This window comes from Aspergillus ibericus (assembly GCF_003184845.1).
Source record: "Aspergillus ibericus CBS 121593 unplaced genomic scaffold BO80scaffold_15, whole genome shotgun sequence".
NCBI lineage: Eukaryota > Fungi > Ascomycota > Eurotiomycetes > Eurotiales > Aspergillaceae > Aspergillus > Aspergillus ibericus.
Window position 1 is genome coordinate 43,020 of NW_020292113.1, and position 19,599 is coordinate 62,618.

Below are 19,599 nucleotides of genomic sequence, written 5' to 3' on the forward strand. Positions count from 1 at the left end.
ATGCTGCTGAGTTCGTTGCTTGTTCCGTGGATTACCTTCAGGTGGCTTTGCGCGCGCTGCTAAGCGATTTATTATCGTGTTGAAGCCTCAATTGGTGATCTGGACTTGTCTGGGAGTGGATATATAAGATAGATCGAGAGGATTAACATCCGGGACGAAAACTTGGTATCCGATTTGATCCGAGGCAGACGAGCTTAGAACGCCTAGGAGGCTGACCGTGGCCATGAGTGGGCAAGTCGGTACTGTGTAGCAATTGCAGCGCAGTCTAGCGACGATATGGTGTCTTTGTGGGAAGGAGGATACGAGTCAGGAGTCGCACAACTAGGAGCACCGCGAGTTACAGGAGAAAGTTGCCAGGAACAGGAATCGGGAAGACAAACTACACGGAGGGCTGCTAACGCTAGCGACAAGATGTCTCTGAGCGACTTGAGATCATGCGAGCGGCTATAGAAGAGAAGGATACGCGGAGTCTCTGTCTAATGCAGAGCCCGATGACCGAGTGTCTGCATTCTGTCATTCCTGGGTTCCTGATGAAACGTGCATCATGAATGAGCCTCCCTTCTTGTCTATATACTGTTTCCTGTCGGGAATACATGCAGATCAACTGCATGCATCAAAAGGCATCTATTTCTGGTACGACTCTTCTCGGGGGAAGATATGTTCGCTGAAGCAGAGCAACATCAGACGATATATTGACTATGAGCACCCAAGTCCTTCCGGCAGCATCTATGAGGCCAAAATCTCAACGCGAGATTGAGCTGATGAAATTAGATGTCGAAGTGAATGAGAAGAAGCCCTTGATGGATGGTGCTATATACAGGTGGAACATGCATCAAGCCATTGGGACTGAAATAGGACTTTGTCTCGACTGCAGCTTTCTGAGACATCATTCTCGAGAAACCATGTATCCGTGCTCTCGAGGCAAGAAAGAAGTCGTGAGAAGCATTTACCAGTGGACGCGGGTTAAAGGTCTTCTACCAGGTTTGGATCCATCTGATTGAGGGAGGTATACTATTATTGACGAGTCCAAGGAGAGACTAGTTTATAGCTGAACCAAGAGAGATATCACTCTCAACTAAAAATCACTAAATCAAGAAACCATAATCAAAGCAACATACTTCATGCTCTATAGTAAACGGAATAAGAGTAAAGTGTAGAGTAGACGCTTAACCCACCCACCAACGACCAACCCAGCGCCGCGCCGCCGACCAACGATAGCAGCCCCACCGAACTTTTCGATAACAATTCTCTCCTCCCCTCACCCCTCCATTACCACCTACATCTCCACCACCACCACCACCACCACCACCACCACCTTTCCTCACGAACCTCCAACAACCTCACCACAAACCACCTACCCTCAATCAACTCCACCAATAACCTCACCTCAAACCACACCCACCACCACCACCAAACCCCAACAATGACAACACCAACCTACACCCCACCCCCCCTCCCCCCTCCCTTCCACCACACCCTCAATCCCAACACCAGCAGCAGCAGCAGCAGCAGCACCCCCACCCCAATGACCCTCATAACCCAAGGCGCCGAAGCCCACCTCTACAAAACGACCTTCCTCTCGCCCGCCCACCCCGCGGCATTAAAAATCCGCCCCTCCAAACCCTACCGCCACCCGATCCTCGACCGCCGCTTGACGCGTCAGCGCGTGTTACAAGAAGCGCGGTGCATGGCGCGTCTCGTGCGCGAGGGGGTGAATGTGCCGGGCGTGTTGGGGGTGGATTGGGATTTGGGGTCGATTGAGTCATGGAAGAAGGAGGGGGGTGGAGAGGGGGGAGAGGCAGGGGCAGGGGCAGGGGCAGGGGCAGGGGCGTGGATTCTCATGGAATGGATCCCGGGGTGTGTGGTGCGGGTGGTTATTTCGCGGTGGGAGAAGTTTGTTGCGCGGGGGGGTGCGCAGTTGGAGACGAGTGCAGAAGCAGAAGGGGAGAGGGAGAAAGAGAAAATCCGGGGATTGCTTCGTCGGGTTGGGGCGGCTGTGGGGGCTTTGCATAAGGCCGGGGTGGTGCATGGGGATTTGACGACGAGTAATTTGATTCTTCGGGGGGTGGACGAGGAGGAGGGGGAGGAGGGGTGGAAAGATGGGGAGGAACCGAATCTGGAGGGAGAGGTCGTGTTGATTGATTTTGGACTCGCCAGTCAGAGTATCCAGGATGAGGATCGGGCGGTGGATTTGTATGTCTTGGAACGGGCGTTTGGGAGTACGCATCCTCGTACGGAGCCGTTGTTTGGGGAGGTGTTGGAGGGATATCGGGCGAGTTATCGGGGGGCGGGGTCGGTGTTGAAGAGATTGGAGGATGTGAGGATGAGGGGGAGGAAGAAGAGTATGTTGGGGTGATCTATTCGTTCCTTGATATGTGGTATGGATATGAGTTGTATAGTGGTAGGGTATTCATGACTCATTAGATACCTAAACGCCGCCGTGCTCTGCTCCAAAGATTCTAATATAAATCCAGTCTACGGCTTCACCACACAACTGCCTACATCCGCCAGGGCAAAATAGCCCTTATTCTCGACAACACCCCGATCCTTCACCACAGCCGTATACTTAACCACCCACTGAGGCTCCACATCCCCCTGAATCCCATCATCCTTATCCGGCGCCGAGGCCAAAATCCCCACGCCCTTTTCGCCGGGCCCCAACAACTCCCTCGTCGTCCCCACCGGCAAAACATCATTGCAATCATTATGCGTCAGCAACTGAATATGTTCCTGCTTGGCATAAAGAATCAACGACTTAGGCACGACACAACAATCCTTCAAATTGATCTGATCCACCGAGGGCTTCACTTTCGTATGGGGGAGAAATCTCGCCAGCCTCTCACTCCCAAACTCTGCGACCCCTAACTGCGCAATCATCCCCTGCTCTTGCAATTCTTCGAGTGTGCGCCACGTCTGGATAATACTGTCAAAGTCATCCGGTTCCTCGCTGCCATTGTCGGAGGAGCCTTCCTCCTCCTCCTCGCTATCATCGTCCGCGTCGAACAAAATCCCCGGGAACGAGACGATCAGCAGATCAATCGAGTCGACGTGGAGTTCTTTGAGGACGAGATCGATGGCTTCGCGGGTGTGTGCGCATCGCCGAGACGCCGGGATCCCCGGGAGGTAGAATAGTTTGACGGTGATGTCGTATTGGGAGCGTTCTTCCGAGAGGCCCTGGGCGAAGTCGGTGGCCGGGATGTAGAGCGCGTGGGGGCTGGATTTGGTCCAGGTGGTGTAGTCGCTTGGGGAGGTGGATTGGGCGGCGTGCAGGTTGGCGCGGAGCGAGTTGATCAGTTCGACGTTGGACTTTTCGGTGGGTGGGCGGATCACGGTCGAGCCGCTGGTCATTAGGTTGCTGGGTGGGGGGGTTAGTGGGGGGGTTGGGGGATTGAGAGGGGGATGGGGACATACGAGGTAGAGAGGATTAACTTCATCGTGGCGGCAATATTTGGAAAAGGGGATGAGGGGGTAAAGATAGGAAGAAGAGAATGGAGGCGTTGAACGTCGAAGTCGGCGGGGAGAGAGGAATTGCTAAGCAGCCCCGCGGGGCCGCCGCGCCAAGCCGAGATACAAGAGATCAAGTATAGAACCATCTATCATTCCACTACAATGGAGCAGTACAACACTACATAGTCTGCTAATCGTAGTCCACCGTCGGATCCCAGTCCGTAGGCGAATATTCGCCCGTATGCAGCGATTTCATCTCCTCATCCGACAGCGCAAAATCAAACACATCGGCGTTTTCCTGGATGCGACTCGGAGTCACCGATTTAGGAAGAGGCACAAACCCCTACTCTCGTCAGTCACTCACCCCACACATTAACAGGCATACACTCACCTTCTGCAATCCCCACCGGATCATAATCTGCGCCGGCGATTTGCCATACTTCTTCCCCAACTCCTGCAGCACCCGCTCGCCCAGGCGCGTCCCATGCGCCAACGGCGAATACGCCTGCACCACGATGTTCCGGCTCTGCAACCACTGCACAATCTCCGATCGGTCCAGCCACGGATGCAGCTCATACTGTCCGACGTCGATTTGCCCGCCGCCGCCCGTCCGGATATACTCCTCCAGCTCCTCGAGGTGGTGCACCCCGTAGTTCGAGACCCCGATGGATCGGGTCTTGCCGGCCTTTTGGGCCTCCACCAGGGCCTTCCACGACCCGAGACGAGCATCCTTTCCACCATACGGAGCATGCAACAAGATCCTACGCTCATTAGATAGTTATACACAGATGCAAGGATGGACTAACAGATCGAAATACTCCTGCTGGGCTTCCCGCAAGCTCGAGTCAATGGCCCGCTTGGTACGATCATAGCCCATCGATTCCGGAGGAATCTTGGTTGTAAAGAAGATCTCCGATCGGTCGAGGCCCGAGTTGGCGATGGCGCGCCCGCACGCCTTTTCGTTGCGATACATGATCGCCGAGTCGACCTGCGGGGTTGGTTTCGGTTGAGTGTGGGTGGGATGGGGGTGGACATACATGACGGTAGCCGGCCTTGAATGCCTCGAGGACGGGTTTCTCAGTTTGGGAGGATGGACTGAGGGGTTAGTTAGGTAGGGGAGGGGTGAATGTGATCAGTGGACGTACACGAGATAGACCTGGACTTGTTAGCGTGGTATGATGGGATGGGGAAACTGCTTACCCCGAATCCTAGGATGGGGATCTCGTGGCCGGAGTTGAGGCGATAAGTAGAACGGAGACTCTGCAAGGCAGACATGATGAACTCTGCGTGGATTGAGCTGTGAGTTGTAGAAGCTGGAGTGATGGGGGAGGGGACAAAGAGTAGACAAGGACAGGATGAGCGATGAGCTCATCCGGTGGGTCGGCTAGTCGCGTCGGTATACAACTACAATGCATACTAGGAGTAGTCCCTCCCCATGGTGTCAATGGTGTCAATTGATAGTGAAATGTATTGCTGCATCACAGCTCGCTAACAAAGAAAACGCCTGGTATGCTTTTACCCTTTTGTATCCATGTACACCTAACCTACACCCGCTTGCGCCGGGCTTTGGCCCGCTCCAACGGCGCCTCGTATACCTCCGTCCAAGTATCCTCAAACGTCGTCTTGCGCGCCCCAATCTGCCCCTCGAAGAAATTCATCTTGCGCACCACCTCCATCGCGCCCGTTCCCAGCGACACCGTCTTGCCCATAATGATACATTCGGACACACCCTCGATCAGATCGCTGCGTCCCGCACCACCCGCATCGAACAGATGGTCCGCCGTCTTCTCGAACGACGCCAGCTGCAGCACCGAGTCGCGCATCTTCGCCAGACCGAATCGCGTGATACCCAGCACTTCACCCTTGTATGTCATGACATCCGCCAGGAGCTGCATGTGACGCGGATCGATGTCCATGTCCTTCATGACCTCGCTGATTTCCTGCACAATGGTCGTCCGCGCCGCCTCGATACCCAGCACATCGCGCATCTCCATCACGTTGTTGGTCGACGTGCGCAGCCCATCCACACCCAGCGTCGTCATACACTCCCGCAGCCCGTAGCCTTCCACCAGCAGCGTGTTGGTCGTCGACGTCTCGTCTGTCCGGATAATCGCCCGGAACGCCTGCGGGTGACCCAGCACTTGGATGTCCGGCAGCATGCGCTTCAGGTGCTTCAACCGGAGGAAGGGATCCGCGCTGGTCGACGCAATCTCCGTCTTGGAGAGGTTGGCCTTGGTCGATGGGTCCACGTCCATGTACACATGGATGTGCGACCGCGAGCACCGGAACTTCAGGTCGTCCGCCTTGAACCGTTTGTGGTTCTTGATCGCCGCCAAGATGTTCTCGATCTTCAGCTCGAGCGCCAGGTCCTGGATCGTCTTCCAGTTGATCTTGACCGTGATGTACGCCTCCTTGCCCGTCCACGTCTCCCGCACATAGTGGATGATGTCCCGCAGGTACGTCTTCTCGATACGTCCCTTGACGATCCGCGCTGCGATGATGTTGTCCTTGGTGACTAGCTCGCAAGCCACGACAGGCGTACTGATCTCCTTGGACGCGTTGATAATTTCCTTAATACGGGGCACACCCTGCGTGATACTCATACCGGCGACACCAGCAAAGTGGAAAGTCTTCAACGTCATCTGAGTACCCGGTTCACCGATGGACTGCGCACCGACGGCACCCACTGCATGGCCAGCCTCGACCTGCGCCTTCTTGTACTTCAACAAGCATGCCGAGATGAAAGCGCGGAGCGTCCGCTCGGTCAACTTGCCCGTGTGGTTCAGTCCCTGCTGACTTCTCTCGTCATTGGCGTTGTTGTCACCACCGCGGGAAATCAGCTTGTCCGCCTTCGTGGCCACGTATTGCTGGATGGACTCGAGGAAGTCGCGCGCACTCTCGAACTGGTCGATTCCATGGTCGGACCGATCCATATAGCCGAGCTCGTTGCCCATCAGATCCTTGCGCACCAACTTGGCGCGCTCCTTCGACAGCATCTCTTCGCAAATGTCCATGATCTCGCCCGGAAGCAAACTCCGTTCGTCATTCTTGTACGTGGTCGACTCGGAGTGAATGAAGGTCCGGTCGAAATGCACCGGCTTGGCTTTACCCTCCATATCCAAGGGATCCAGCTTGTCATCACCGTACTGGAACTGCACAATCGCTGCTGACGAGTTGCGCACCGTGTCGTCGTATCGGGTGGAGAGATCCTCCAGAGACTTCATCAAACGACGCGACATGTAACCCGTCTCGGCCGTCTTGACGGCCGTATCGACCAGACCTTCACGACCGGACATGGCGTGGAAGATGAATTCCGTCGGCTCGAGGCCGGAGAAGAAACTGTTGCGCACGAAACCCTTGGATGGGGGCTGCCGCGCGTTTTTGGGGAAGTGAGGCAGGGTACGGTCCTGGAACCCGTCCTGCACACGCTGACCGCCGATAATCTGCTGTCCGACGAGGGCAACCATCTGCGACACGTTGATACTCGAACCCTTGGATCCGGACGTGGCCATGATCAGGGGCGAGTTGTACTTGCTCAGCTGGGCGATACACTCGTCACCGGCCTGCTGACGGACCTTACTGAGAATACCAGACAGCTGGTTCTCCATTGTCTGCAGCTCGTCACAACCCGGATACTTCTCCAGGGTGCCGGCCTTGTACTTGGCAATGACTTCGTCACACTGTGCATAGGCCGTTTCGACCAGATTGTGCTTTGAACGAAGAAGCTTCTCACTGGGATAAACATCGGTGATACCAATCGAGAATCCCATGTTGGTGAACCAACGGGCCGACAACCGGGACAGGCGGTTCATACCCTCGGCCGCCGCCACGGGCCCGTAATCTCTCAGCATAATGTAGAACACATTGTCTTTCTTTCCCGAACCGATGGTGGACTTGTCCATGACACCACACATGACTTCGGAGTTTCGGATGACGAGCCAGGCATCCTTCGGGTCCAGGTCTCGGGGCCGGCCATCCTTGGGGGCCTTGAACTCTCGGCACGCCGCGTCCAAGTTGACAAGGACAGGGTCGCTCTTGTTCGGGCGCATGAGGATGTTGAAGACCTGCTTTCCGGTCCACAGCATCTGCGGCTTGAGCACGGCCGGCGGGGGGAGATCGAAGCGGGTCTGCGGGCCGAGCATGTACAGACAGATCTGCGTGAACGAGCGACGATCGAAGAAGTTATCCTTGCTGCTCAGAACATAGGCGGCACTGATGAAATCCTGAATGGCGGAAATAATGGGTTCTCCGTTCTTGGGCGTCGCCAAGTTGTTCTTGACGCCCATCAGTTCCATGGCCTCGGCCCTGGCCTCCTCCGTCTGGGGCACGTGCAGGTTCATTTCATCGCCGTCGAAATCGGCGTTGTAGGGGTTACAGACACACTCGTTCAACCGGAAGGTCCGGTGGGGGCGGACTTTGGCAAAATGGGACAGAATACTGAGCTTGTGCAGCGAAGGCTGACGGTTGAAAAGAACAATATCACCGTCCTCGATATGACGTTCAATCACATCACCCTCCTGCAATTGGTCGGCAATCATGTTCAGGTTACCATACTTAAGGAAGAGCTTGAAGGTCTGGCCCTTCTTCATGATGTAGTTTGCACCCGGCCACTTCTTCGTGCCGTTCCGCACTCTCTGCTGTAGCTTCTCCTTATTATACCGCGTAACAACCTCGGGATAGGTCATGTTCTTGGCCACCAGTTCGGGGACCGCGACCTCATCGACCCGCAGGTTAGGGTCGGGGGAAATGACAGTACGACCGGAGAAATCCACACGCTTTCCGGACAAGTTACCGCGGAATCGACCCTGCTTACCCTTCAACCGCTGCACGAAACCTCGAATGGGCTTCCCCAAGTCGGCCTTGTTGAGACCCGGAACATCGCTATTAATGTACACAGCAATCTGCAATTGCATGTAGTCCCAGCATTCCATGATGGTCTGCACCGGGGCACCCTTGAGCAGGGCGTTCTTCAGGTTGATGTTGCTCTGGACAATGTCTCCCAGCTTGGCGGTCAAGTCGTCCTCGGTGGACGCCGCATCCTGACCGACGGAAGGACGAATACACACCGGGGGAGCGGGAATGAACTGCCAGAGGAACATCTCCGGTCTGGCCTCCTTCGGATTCAGACCCAGCAGCTCACAATCCGTATCGGAGATTTTCTTGAACAGATTCAACACGCGCAGAGCATTCATATCATCCTGAGCCTTCTTGTAGTGTTTTTCCACCTCCGCGTTGGACGTCCGGGCTTCGTCAAAGGACCGGTCGAAGACGATTTTGCTGGGCGGCGGGACTTTCTTAACTGACGTAGAGGCGTTGAACGCACGGAATTTGTCGTGGGTAATCTTGAGAGCGCTCGTTCCAGCCTTCTTCACCACACCGTTCACAGCACCGCAGCCCTCACAGTTGCGGGTCTTCCGGCACCGCTCGTTGATCCGCTTCGCAATCTGCCCCCGCCGCAAATTATCCAATCCAGGACGACGCATTTCGCGGAGATAGGCGCGGCGATCGGCTTCGGGGAGCAAAATGCGCGAACATTCCTTGCACACTTCCTGCAGAATGGTGATGACCCGCTTGAAATAACCGACGTGGAAAGCCGGTAAGACCAGCCGGACATGACCAAAGTGCCCATTGCAAATCTGGAGAGTGCCACCACAAGTCTGACAGGATGAAGTCTTGTTCGAAACACCCATGCGCGCATCGAGAGGGCCGTTGGCTACCACCGCTCGGTCATGATCGAGATCGAAGAACTTCCGGTCGGAAACTTCCACCACACCTTGGCTGACAATGTCATCGTTGGACCTGTCCAATTCGCGCGGTATTAGTTTGGCTGCTCCGCATCGGATCCGGAGGGGCAAATTGAGAAACCAGGCTTACAAAACACCAAACTTCAACTCGCTGATAACTTTAGGAACGCGGTCAATGACCTGGGCCTTGCCCAGGTCGACCTGCACACCTTCGGGAGGCTGCATCGCCGTGGTCAAATGATGATCATGGCAAGGCGACAGTGACTCAACGGGTAGAATGCGACGGCGCTGGAATCACCGCACAACGCACAGGAGGTCGCGAATTGGGGAAGCCAACAATGCACCACAGGCAACGCAGATCGTGATCGGAGGAAGAAAGCGACACGGGAGCGACGGCGGGAGGGGAGAAATTGCAGACGACCGCGGCGGCGGGGTCGGCGACGAACTTTTCTACGGTTAAATTGTAAGCTCCAGCTCCGCCTTCCGCCAATCAGCGCCCGGGGAGATCTCATGCATACCGCATACTATGGAGATGGAGATAAGAGTGATGCATATTCACGATCTATCAACATAATAATACAGCAAAACATGATATGATCTAATGTACAGAGGATACATGCTATTTAGCCAAGAAAGCCTGGAACGCCTTCTGTTCGATCACCACGTTTCCAACCGCCCGGAGTCTCTTCCGGCCCTCCTTCTGCTTCTCCAACAGCTTCCTCCGCCGACTGACATCACTGGCATGGAGCTTCGCCAGCACATCCTTCCGATACGGCTTGATGGTCTCACGCGCCACCACCTTGCGGCCGACCGCCGCTTGGATGATGATCTCAAAGAGCTGTCGGTCAACGTGCTCCTTGAACTTAGTCACCCATTGTCGGCCCAATCGCTCGACCTGGCTGTAATGGACGAGCCGCGCGACCGCATCCACCGGGGCCTTGTTCACCAACAGTTGCAACTTGACAATATTGCTCGGTTGCCAGGCGGACTCCTCGTAATCCAGGGTGGCGTAGCCTTTGGTCGATCCCTTGAGCTTCCCAAAAAAGTCGTCGACCAACTGGGCAAGAGGCAGTTCATACTTGAGAATGACCTGAGTAGACGTGAAATACTCGAGGCTCTTCTGCACACCGCGGTGGGACTCGCAGAGTTCAATGACCTTTCCCAGATACTCGTCAGGGAGGGTCAAAGTCGCCACGACATAAGGCTCGTGAATCTCAGCGACCTTGGAGCGGACCTCTTCTTCTTCCGGAAACTTGGCGGGGTTGGAGATAATGTCTTCCTTGCCGTCTTTCCAAATGATCTTGATAGGAACGGAAGGGGGAGTAATGATGATGCTCGCACCGTGCTCCTGACGCAGGCGGTCCTCAAAGACCGAGCAATGCAGGGTGCCCAAGAAACCTAACCGGAAACCAGCGCCCAGGGCGTGAGACGACTCCTTTTGTACCGTGATACTTCTGTCGTTCAGGCAAAGTTGGTTGATGCTATCCTCCAGGTGCTCAAAGTGATCAGCGTCCACTGGATAAGCGGCCACAAAAACCATCGCTTTGGGCTCCTCAAAGCCCGGAAGCGGCTCGACAGCCTTCTCGAACCCGACTTTCGTATAGGTATCGCCGATTTTGGCTTCCTTGCTTCGCTTCATACCCGGGTTAAAGAAGATATAGCCAACTTGACCAGCACGGAGGACCGACTGCGACGTCTCGTTGGGGTACATGATGCCGACTTCGCCCACGAAGTATTTGATTCCCGTCGCAAATGACACTAACTGGTCTCCTGCGCGAACTTCGCCATCGAAGACGCGGACCAAGCAGATGACACCCTTGTAAGAATCGTACCAGGAATCGACGAGGAGCATCCGCAACGGTTTCGTGGAGTCGCCAATCGGACTGTTTAAATCAGCTAGGAGCTGGTGGATGGTTGAAAGTAAACTTACGCCGGGATCTTCTCAACCACAGTAGGGAGCAATTGTTGCACGTTCAGGCCCGTCTTGGCCGAAACCAGCACAGCACTGTCCGTGTCGAGTTCAAAGGTATGTTCCATCTGCTGAAGAGCGCGGTCCGGGTCGGCGGACGGCAAGTCCACTTTGTTGATGACCGGAATCAGCTCCAGACCCTGGGAGAAAGCGAGGTAAAAGTTGGCGACCGTTTGAGCCTGGACACCCTGGCTGGCATCAACCAAGAGCAGCGCTCCTCCACAACTGGCATAACTGCGCGAGACCTCCGCACGGAAATCGACGTGCCCCGGCGTATCAACGAGATGTAGCAGGTAGTCCTCGCCGTTGTGGTTGTAGATCATCGTACATGTTTGTGCTTTGACTGTAATACCGCGTTCACGCTCGACATCGAGCTTGTCCAAAACCTGCTTGTTCATTCCCGGCTTGATGGTCCCGGTGAGTTCCAACAGCCGGTCGGAGAGTGTACTTTTGCCATGGTCGACATGTGCAACGATGCAAAAATTGCGATATCGGTCGATGGGGATGTCGGCGATTCTGGCTTCGAGATCGGAGGTGGGCTGTCTGGTGGGTGCCCTGGAGCGCGAAGCCCATGCGGCGGAAGAGGTGAAAAACCGGGCTGGATTAGACAGGCCGATCGGCGGCTTGAGAAGGCTTGCAGCAGGGCATTTCGGCGCTGCGCTCAGCCACCTGGCTAACTGCAGGCATCCTCGCATCTGGAGGTCTGCAATTGCATGGGAATGATTCCTTTGACGTAGTGCAGGAAGGTCAGGGACAGTGCCGGTTTGACGGCGGAAAAAAGTGCGGCTCTGCGGAGACCAGATGGCGGGCGGTCGAGCATTGATTGCCGCGGCGACTATCCGATAAACAAACCATCCCTCTTCTCCCAAGCACTTCACGACCAGCTACACTTCTACCCAGCACCATCTCAGTTCACCATGTCGGCTACGAAGGATAAGTCCAAGGTTCACAAGCTGTCCCTGAAAGGTACGGTATTCCGCAGTCCGCGAGATGCCCGCCGAAGCTAATCTCCAGACAGGATCGGCGAAGCTGGTGGCCGAATTCGTGAGTTTCCCTAACAGAGGCTATTGAAGGGATACTGATGGCTTTAGTTTGAATACTCTATCAACTCGATTCTGTAAGAGTGCTTGGTAATCTACGCAGAACCCCTTCTCATATTATTCCAGCTTCCAGAGAGGTGTCTACCCCCCGGAGGATTTTACAACGTGAGTGTCTGATTCCTACATCATAGGAGCTATCTACTAACTCCAATATAGTGTCAAGAAATATGGCCTTAATATGCTAGGTTCGTCGACACACATCCTTCCAGAGCTCCGGTTAACCGACAGTAGTTACCGCCGATGACCAGGTCAAAGCCTACATCAAGAAGATCATGTCGCAATTGAACAAGTGGATGATGGGTGGCAAGATCTCCAAGCTTGTTGTGGTTATTACGGACAAGGAGACTGGTGAACACGTGGAAAGATGGCAGTTTGACGTACGCGATTCGTTTCGAGGGTGTGTACAAGGACTAATGGATATCAGGTGCAAATCTTCGGAAAGCAATCCAAGAGCCAGTCATCCCGTGCCTCTGGCGACAAGGAGAACGCAACCCCTGGGTAAATCTCTCACTATATCTCACATGAATCCAGCTAACAGGACTTCATCTACAGTGACAAGGACCCCCAAGCCGCTACCCCCATCGAGAAGACCGAAAAAGAAATCCAAGACGAAATCCAGGCGATCTTCCGTCAAATCACCGCATCTGTCACCTTCCTACCGGTCCTAGACGGTGACTGCACGTTCAACGTCTTAGTCTACGCCGACGCCGACTCGGAGGTCCCCGTGGAATGGGGCGACAGCGACGCCAAAGAGATCAAGAACGCGGAGAAGGTGCAGCTTCGAAGCTTCAGCACGAACAACCACCGCGTAGAGACACTAGTCAGCTACCGTCTTGCTGATTAGCTGCGTTAATTCAGGTGTTACAGGAGGCGTTACGGACGAGAGGACAGGAATTGTTGATTCGGGAGCATTTCGGGCATTTCTTCACATCATGTATTCTGACACTTCTTTCATAGCATTGCTCCAATGACTAATGAACTGCATCTTACAACTAACACCAAGGCAACTGATCCATCTTCGGAAACCACTCATTCCCCATCTCCCCTCCATCCCACCTTACCAACTCCTCCACCACCTTCTCCAATCCCACATCCACAAACACCCCATCCTCCACCCCCTTCCTCCACCCCCGCTTCACCCTCTTCCCCATCAACTCCCTCTGCACCCCATAGTTATCCCCCTTCCACAACCCAATCCCACTCTTCTCCTCCCCCGCCACCAACGACGCCAGAGGTGTCACCTCCTCTGGCGGATTAATCCCAACCACCTGCACCTCCACCCCACCAGTCTCCCCAGCCGAGGATCCCAATCCCAATCCCAAAGCCGGAAAATGACACTCCTCAAACCTCCTCCTCTTAAACTCATGCGTCACGACCGTCACCTTCCGCGGATACATCCCCGTCACTAACCGAAACCGCAGCAACGAGAACAACACATTCTGGTATGAGTCCGTAGCATGGGTTTCTGCAATTACCCGCGCGGGGCTTATCTGTGGAGTGATATTGAAGTAGGCGTTGTCTTGGGCGAGGTTCTGTATACATGCATCAATATATATCAACTCGTATAGTATGATCCTGGCTTCGGCGGTTAAAGTAAGGGGAAGGGAACCTACGAGATAGGATACACCCTCTGATAAAACCGTACGGTTTTGCTTGGTAGGTCCTCTATCATCACCATTTAATATCCACATTCATGCCAACCGCATTGACAATAAATAGACGAAACTCACCCCGAAAACACCAACAAAGCACCCGGGTCATCTGCCAAGAGCTGTAATCCGGCCTTGACGTGGTTGATGAAAGTAGGTGTTTCGCCTTTTTGGAAGGGCTCGATCATCCTGTTGTTTCATGTTAGTAAGATATTGTGCCTGTGGTGATGTGTATAGAGAAAGTGGGGTAGGGTACCATTCGTCTTCGGAGAGACCGTTGGTTGGGCCGCCGGTGTATATCGCGTGGCAGCAGATGATTATGAGGTGGGTGTATTCCATTATTTAGTGGGGGTGGGTAGTTGGGTATTATGTGGGTTAAAGGGGGAAGGGGATGGTTCTATAAAAGGGCGGGAAGGGTTGATATAGAGTAGTATGATCGGAGTGAAGTGGTTATTGGACCCCGTTATATTCCCTGAGATTACTGTTAATATCATATTACCTAATCAGTGAGGGACCACATATATGCTAGTGATTAGTAGAAAGGCAATGATTGCATTCAGTGAATAACATATGGAATTTAGTCAAGTTGTTTGTCGCAGATAACCCTGCTACGGGTATCGCTATTAATGTACATGCTCAGCCATAAACGCCAGACAGCATCAACACTCATCCCATAGCCACAAGAGAAAACCCGAATCCTTACGCAACACCCTAAGACTCCACGTATGGTATGCTTCGAAATGAGACGCATGATGCTGTGAGAAGCTTGCCAACACAGGAAAGCTCGAGACACCGTAAGTTTGACAATGCAACTCATGCAGGGTCAATGTACAACAATAAGGAGATGCTGCCATACGGCCAAGTCAAATACAGAGATATAGAAAAGAATGAGGGCCAAAGATGGGTATCAGGAGAAAGAAAAGAGGAGCGTTAGTTTAGAGGATCATGGCGAAACGTGCACTCGTCGCCTTTGCGGCATTTGCCTTCGCGCCAGTACCGACAAGGCACCAATCCGGCTTTGGGCTAAAGCATGGTCAGTACCGAAACGGGAACAAGCCGCAGGATGAGACACTCACGTGCTTCTTGGTCGGTTCGTTTGACCGGGTCCGCTTGGCAGGATTGAACCTCTCATCGTCGGCCCCGTCAAATCCGCCGCTTTCGCGCATGCGCTTGCGCTCGGGATCCTCGTAGTGGCCAGATGCCGCAGATCCATTGCCAGTGCTGGGCTGGTTTTGTCCAGCAAGTTGGGAGATGATGGCGGCCAGATTAGGAGCAATGCTAGGCTGTGATGGCTGGACCTGGGGCATGATGGGTGCGGGCTGCATTTGTTTTTGCGCATTCATGATCGACAGAATTGCTTGGAAATCAAGACCCTGGCTAGCCGGCGGCTGGGACGCAGTGGGAAACCCGGGCATTTGCACCAGTGGTGCCTGAGGCGGCGGCTGTTGCTGCGGTTGCTGCTGCTGCTGCTGGCGGAACATGCTGAATGTCCGCTCAAGGTCAGACATGGGTGCTGGTGCAACTTGGGGTGGAGGAGGCGGTGGGGTTGATTGCTGCTGAGGCGCATTTTGGATAATCTTAAGCAGGTTCGTGATATCAAACTGGTTGTTCGGTGCACTCTGAGGAGCGGGTGTTGGCTGAGGATTGACCATGGCAAAGTATCGCTCTTGTCGGGCCTGGAACTGGTCAGAAGATGTAGTTGTGAATGCGCAGCAGATAAGATTTACCTTGACATGATCCGGTAGCTCTCCAAAAGACGCCACTTCGGGCGCAGGCTCTTCCGCATCCGGGGGAGGAGGTTCCTTGGGCGTCGATGGTACGTCTGCAGGCGAGGTATAGAAAACCATAAGCGTCGTCGCTTCGCGATGTTCTTGGGCTTTCTTCTCGGGGCTTTCCGGCTCTTGGGTGCCACCACGCTTGATGTAGTTTCTAGCGCGATCGTCGGGAGTGATTTCTCCGTTGTCAATTTCTAACCCCGTTAGTGTTCATTCACAACCACCAAGCTCAGTCACTTACCGGATGGCTCATAATATTCAAGCAATTGCTCTTCACGGAGGCCACCGTCATCATCCTCCTCGAGCTCGTCGAGGTCTCTATGAAGCTTGAGAACACTGCCCTCGCCCTTGACATCCCCTGCCTCTCGTTGCAAGTGATCGCCGGGCCCGAGTTCTTCTTCGGGATCGTGCGTGAACAGGCGAACCTCGGTGAGAAGCGCATCCGGCTTCCAGGTGACGCGCAACTTTCGTCGTGCCTCTTTGCGCAGCCTCTTCTTCCGTTCTTCTTCCGTTTCGGGGGGCCGGTCCTCCGCAGGCTGTGCAGGGGCGGGTTCCTTCTGCTTGTTCAGATCTGCCATCAAATCGCCAAAAGAAAAGGTAGGCCTGGGGGGGGCTTCCTTCTTCTCGGCGGGGGTACTATTCAAGTTAGTGGGGAAGTTGGCTGGACAAGATGCAATAGCGTACCTTGATTTCGCCGCAGCGGCAGCGGCAGCAGCCCTTTCAGCGTTCGATGTTCCCGGTCTTTTCGAGGCGGAACTCAGACTTCCAAAAAGGCTTGTGGGTTTTGGAGCAATGATGTTTGCCTTGGGGCGAGCAGCACTGGCTGGAGCAGGTTTGTTTTCCTGTCCTCCCTCCTGCGGCCGCTTGGCAACGGCAATGGCAGGGGCTCCGGGATTGCCGGGCTTCGCAGCCGCCTTAGGGTTCGAGGTGACGACCATCCGCTTAGTTGCGGGCTGTCCGTTTCCTTCACCTTCGCGGACCCTCTTGGATCCTGCCACTTCGCTGCGCCCATCGGCGGCGGCTGAATCAGCCACAGAAGCCTTGGTAGGCGACCCTTCTTTGGGCCCCGATTTCGCAGCCTCGAGCTTTCGTTTAGTAGACGCAGCAGCATTATCCAAGATTCTTTGAGCCAGGTCTTTGACTGCTTGTCCGCCTTTCTTGACGAACCTGGGCAACAACTTGGCAACATTCGTTTTCTGAAGCACGTCCTCATCCATTGTCAGAAAGTGGGAAAGCAACTGGAGTGGAAATGTTAGTCATCGCTCAAGAGTCTCAAATCTAGAATGTACCTTGAGTATATTGACGGTCAAAGCACCGTCAACGTCGGAAGCCTGGTGTCGATCGAGCAAAAATGAATACAAGGCAGCTACGGCCATTGGATGCTCCCCCAACCTGAAAACACATATCAGCGACCGATTCCCACAGTGATACAGCACATAACAGATGAAACGTCAAAATAGCGAACAGCAGATACCACGCATCCGGGCATTTGCAGGACGCGCCAAAAGGGGTTTTAAACACCCATACGTGACGGCTCGGGCAGCTCCTGATTCAGGACGGATATTCTATCCCCTCCTGCCTCGTGCTTAAGGACACATAGCTAGGTATGTTTCGTCCCGGGTGGAGAGCACATATTCACCCTTACTTTTAAGCACCTTTATATGCCAAAGCCCACACTAGGTAGATTACATGGGAGAGGCTCTCAATTCGTTTCTGACTTCTATGGCCATGACGACATGCCAGATGTGGAAAAAGAAAAGACGAAAGGAAAAGGACATACTTCTCGACAATGATGGGGTGGCCTTTGGCCAGGGTGGTGCTGACAACCACATCCATAAGGCGCCGTTGAAGAACGACATCCTTCTTGAGCTGCGCTGCTTTGTCATTATCACCCTTGTTTTCCGCGACCTTCATGGCTTGAGTGCTTTCTTTCCACGCGTCTCTTACGGTCTTGACAACGTCTTTGAACGCAACCAGTGCACTCTTGACCTTGTCAACATTTGGCCGTCTATTATGTGGAGACCACACAGCCTTCATCGCGTCATATTGGGCAGCAGCCTCGGGTTCAGTAGGACGAGTGGGTGGGATGGGAGAAGGCTCTTCAGGCTCCTGAATCTCGAGGTCTGAGTCATCAGAGCTATCTGTCTCAGAACTCGACGACGCAGATTTCCCGTCCAGCTTTTTGCTGCCTCCTTTCATCGTGGCTTTCTTCGACTGCTTCTGTGACTGTTTCTTCACGCTGGGTTGCTTCTTGGGTTTGGTCGCTTTCATTGCTGTGGCAGCAGTGATTGGGGTTTGACCTGCTCGGGTCAGTGAATGTAAGGAGTTTCGTGAAGGATGAGTGAAAATACCATTCATTGGCATGATGAACTCATATTTGGTGGCCGGAGCGATGGGCTGGTTACGCGCGATTGGCTGGGCCTGGCCCTGGCCCAAAACTGGCGGGACTTGCAGGTCATCCCGATAAAAAGTGTACAGCCTATTACCAGTCAGAGCCGCTTGCAGTCAGCTTCATTATCTAGACCTACTTTGGATCCTCAGGGCGTTCAAAGTCGGCTGGGTTCATGTAAAGAAGATTATTATGAAGGGGCGCTTGTTGGTTAGCAGCCTGCTGCGAGGAATTCAAGAATTGCGGGTTAATGGTCTGATCCGATACAGTCGGAGGCGGTTGAGCATATCCGCCAGCGTAATTAATCGGAACATGCTACTAACAGTTAGCTACGGGGTGTGAGTATATGGCCCGGAATTCGTACCGTAGTTCCCTCCGGATAGCCCGCCGGGAGCGTATATTGAGGGAGTTGGTGCTGGTGTGAGTCAGACCGGAATTGTGCTGGCTGTGCCTGTGCCTGCGCGGGTCGAGGAGAATGCGTTTGAGGGAAGACATCTGGGACAGAGAGATTTTGAGGCTGATAGTAAGCTCGGGGGAAGAATGACTGATAATGCGAGTTGTCGGAGGAGGGGATTGGCTGGGAATCATATGCGGGTTGCGCGGGAGAAAACTGAGCTTGGCGATACTGGGGATTTATGGCGAACGTATGCTGCGCCGGATGAATCATCTGCTGGGACTGAAGAGGATTTGATCGCCAAGATTGAGGGGTTGTTGTCGAGTAGATGCCATGACTCTGCTCTTGCGGGGTGGGTAGCGGACTCCGCGATTGAGTGGATTGACTGAAAACCGGATGATCCCAATTTATCCCCAGGGAAGGCGCATGTTGCTGTTGCTGCGGTGCCGGTTGGATCTGCTGAAGTTGTGGCTGGGGGGGATGTTGATGTTGATGTGGGGGGTCGGGACTCGTATACAGAGGCTCGAAGTTGTTCCAGTACTCGGGCGGCAACGAGCCGGGGTCTACTGGTGCACGGTGCAGCCCCGGCATGATATTCTGCGGCGGCGACTGCTCCATGCTACCGTTCATCCCCCGCATTTAAAAACCCACGGACCCTCGATCCTGGGAGTCGGATTATATGTATGTAGTGTATGATGGCTGGGATGGTCGTCCGTAGCGCGGGTGGAGTCGAAGTACTAGGCGGGTGCACGGCCAAATGTAGTATAAGTCACATGCATCCACGTGCCGGGGAGGGCTGGATTGGGTCAAGGGCCAATGCCGCTCTGGCTTGGTCGGAATTGGGCGGAATTCCCCTGGTGGGGGCAGCTTTCGCACCCGCTGATTGGCCCCTGCGTCACTCGTAACGGCGGCACAGGAAACCTTCCCAATGGAGCCGGATATTGGTTAAGAAGCTCTTTGAACGAATCAATGATCCCGATGGGGTTTGTCAGCTAAGGGGGATCGCTGATAGCCTGATACGTCGATAGTAGTAGTGACCAACAAGGCGGTCACGCCAGGGCAAAGATATCCGGCAGCACTTGAGGTCGAGGAGCGATAGTGGCAAATGGTCGGGCGCCCGCTGGCCTCCCGT

The 19,599-nt window shown here is 54.3% G+C and overlaps 7 protein-coding genes across 7 annotated transcripts; 2 read left to right on the forward strand and 5 right to left on the reverse strand.

The window, feature by feature from the left end:
• Window positions 1-1,453: 1,453 nt before the first annotated feature.
• Window positions 1,454-2,356, forward strand: bud32 (serine/threonine protein kinase BUD32; the record flags this gene model as incomplete). Its single annotated transcript, XM_025717689.1, has 1 exon — window positions 1,454-2,356. The coding sequence occupies exon 1, from the start codon at window positions 1,526-1,528 to the stop codon at window positions 2,354-2,356; it is 831 nt and encodes a 276-aa protein (XP_025576149.1). The 5' UTR covers window positions 1,454-1,525.
• An 11-nt stretch (window positions 2,357-2,367) lies between these two features.
• Window positions 2,368-3,453, reverse strand: BO80DRAFT_492849 (putative gamma-cysteine synthetase regulatory subunit). Its single transcript, XM_025723790.1, has 2 exons — window positions 3,412-3,453; window positions 2,368-3,355 (listed from the first exon to the last, which is right to left on the reverse strand). Exons 1-2 carry the CDS (start codon window positions 3,432-3,434, stop codon window positions 2,476-2,478), a joined length of 903 nt encoding a protein of 300 aa, XP_025576150.1. The 5' UTR covers window positions 3,435-3,453; the 3' UTR covers window positions 2,368-2,475.
• Window positions 3,454-3,577: 124 nt separating this feature from the next.
• BO80DRAFT_424195 (aldo/keto reductase family protein) lies at window positions 3,578-4,825 on the reverse strand. The gene is made up of 6 exons (XM_025719228.1): window positions 4,648-4,825; window positions 4,593-4,603; window positions 4,485-4,542; window positions 4,254-4,435; window positions 3,839-4,208; window positions 3,578-3,790 (listed from the first exon to the last, which is right to left on the reverse strand). Exons 1-6 carry the CDS (start codon window positions 4,720-4,722, stop codon window positions 3,638-3,640), a joined length of 849 nt encoding a protein of 282 aa, XP_025576151.1. The 5' UTR covers window positions 4,723-4,825; the 3' UTR covers window positions 3,578-3,637.
• A 71-nt stretch (window positions 4,826-4,896) lies between these two features.
• On the reverse strand, window positions 4,897-11,922 carry BO80DRAFT_379699 (DNA-directed RNA polymerase III core subunit RPO31). The gene is made up of 4 exons (XM_025716780.1): window positions 11,122-11,922; window positions 9,853-11,074; window positions 9,322-9,455; window positions 4,897-9,246 (listed from the first exon to the last, which is right to left on the reverse strand). Exons 1-4 carry the CDS (start codon window positions 11,853-11,855, stop codon window positions 4,992-4,994), a joined length of 6,345 nt encoding a protein of 2,114 aa, XP_025576152.1. The 5' UTR covers window positions 11,856-11,922; the 3' UTR covers window positions 4,897-4,991.
• Window positions 11,923-12,016: 94 nt separating this feature from the next.
• BO80DRAFT_404717 (spindle checkpoint protein MAD2) lies at window positions 12,017-13,257 on the forward strand. The gene is made up of 8 exons (XM_025717690.1): window positions 12,017-12,126; window positions 12,179-12,204; window positions 12,252-12,277; window positions 12,327-12,365; window positions 12,417-12,445; window positions 12,492-12,637; window positions 12,685-12,758; window positions 12,813-13,257. The coding sequence occupies exons 1-8, from the start codon at window positions 12,078-12,080 to the stop codon at window positions 13,102-13,104; spliced, it is 681 nt and encodes a 226-aa protein (XP_025576153.1). The 5' UTR covers window positions 12,017-12,077; the 3' UTR covers window positions 13,105-13,257.
• Window positions 13,253-14,325, reverse strand: BO80DRAFT_404721 (DUF218 domain protein; the record flags this gene model as incomplete). The annotated part of the gene is made up of 4 exons (XM_025717691.1): window positions 14,166-14,325; window positions 13,991-14,098; window positions 13,874-13,925; window positions 13,253-13,792 (listed from the first exon to the last, which is right to left on the reverse strand). Exons 1-4 carry the CDS (start codon window positions 14,246-14,248, stop codon window positions 13,253-13,255), a joined length of 783 nt encoding a protein of 260 aa, XP_025576154.1. The 5' UTR covers window positions 14,249-14,325.
• Window positions 14,326-14,839: 514 nt separating this feature from the next.
• On the reverse strand, window positions 14,840-19,106 carry BO80DRAFT_444088 (uncharacterized protein; the record flags this gene model as incomplete). Its single annotated transcript, XM_025721410.1, has 10 exons — window positions 14,840-14,932; window positions 14,986-15,585; window positions 15,637-15,878; window positions 15,926-16,320; window positions 16,369-16,922; window positions 16,974-17,076; window positions 17,465-17,984; window positions 18,036-18,163; window positions 18,213-18,388; window positions 18,438-19,106. The coding sequence occupies 10 exons, from the start codon at window positions 19,104-19,106 to the stop codon at window positions 14,840-14,842; spliced, it is 3,480 nt and encodes a 1,159-aa protein (XP_025576155.1).
• Between the last annotated feature and the right edge of the window lie 493 nt (window positions 19,107-19,599).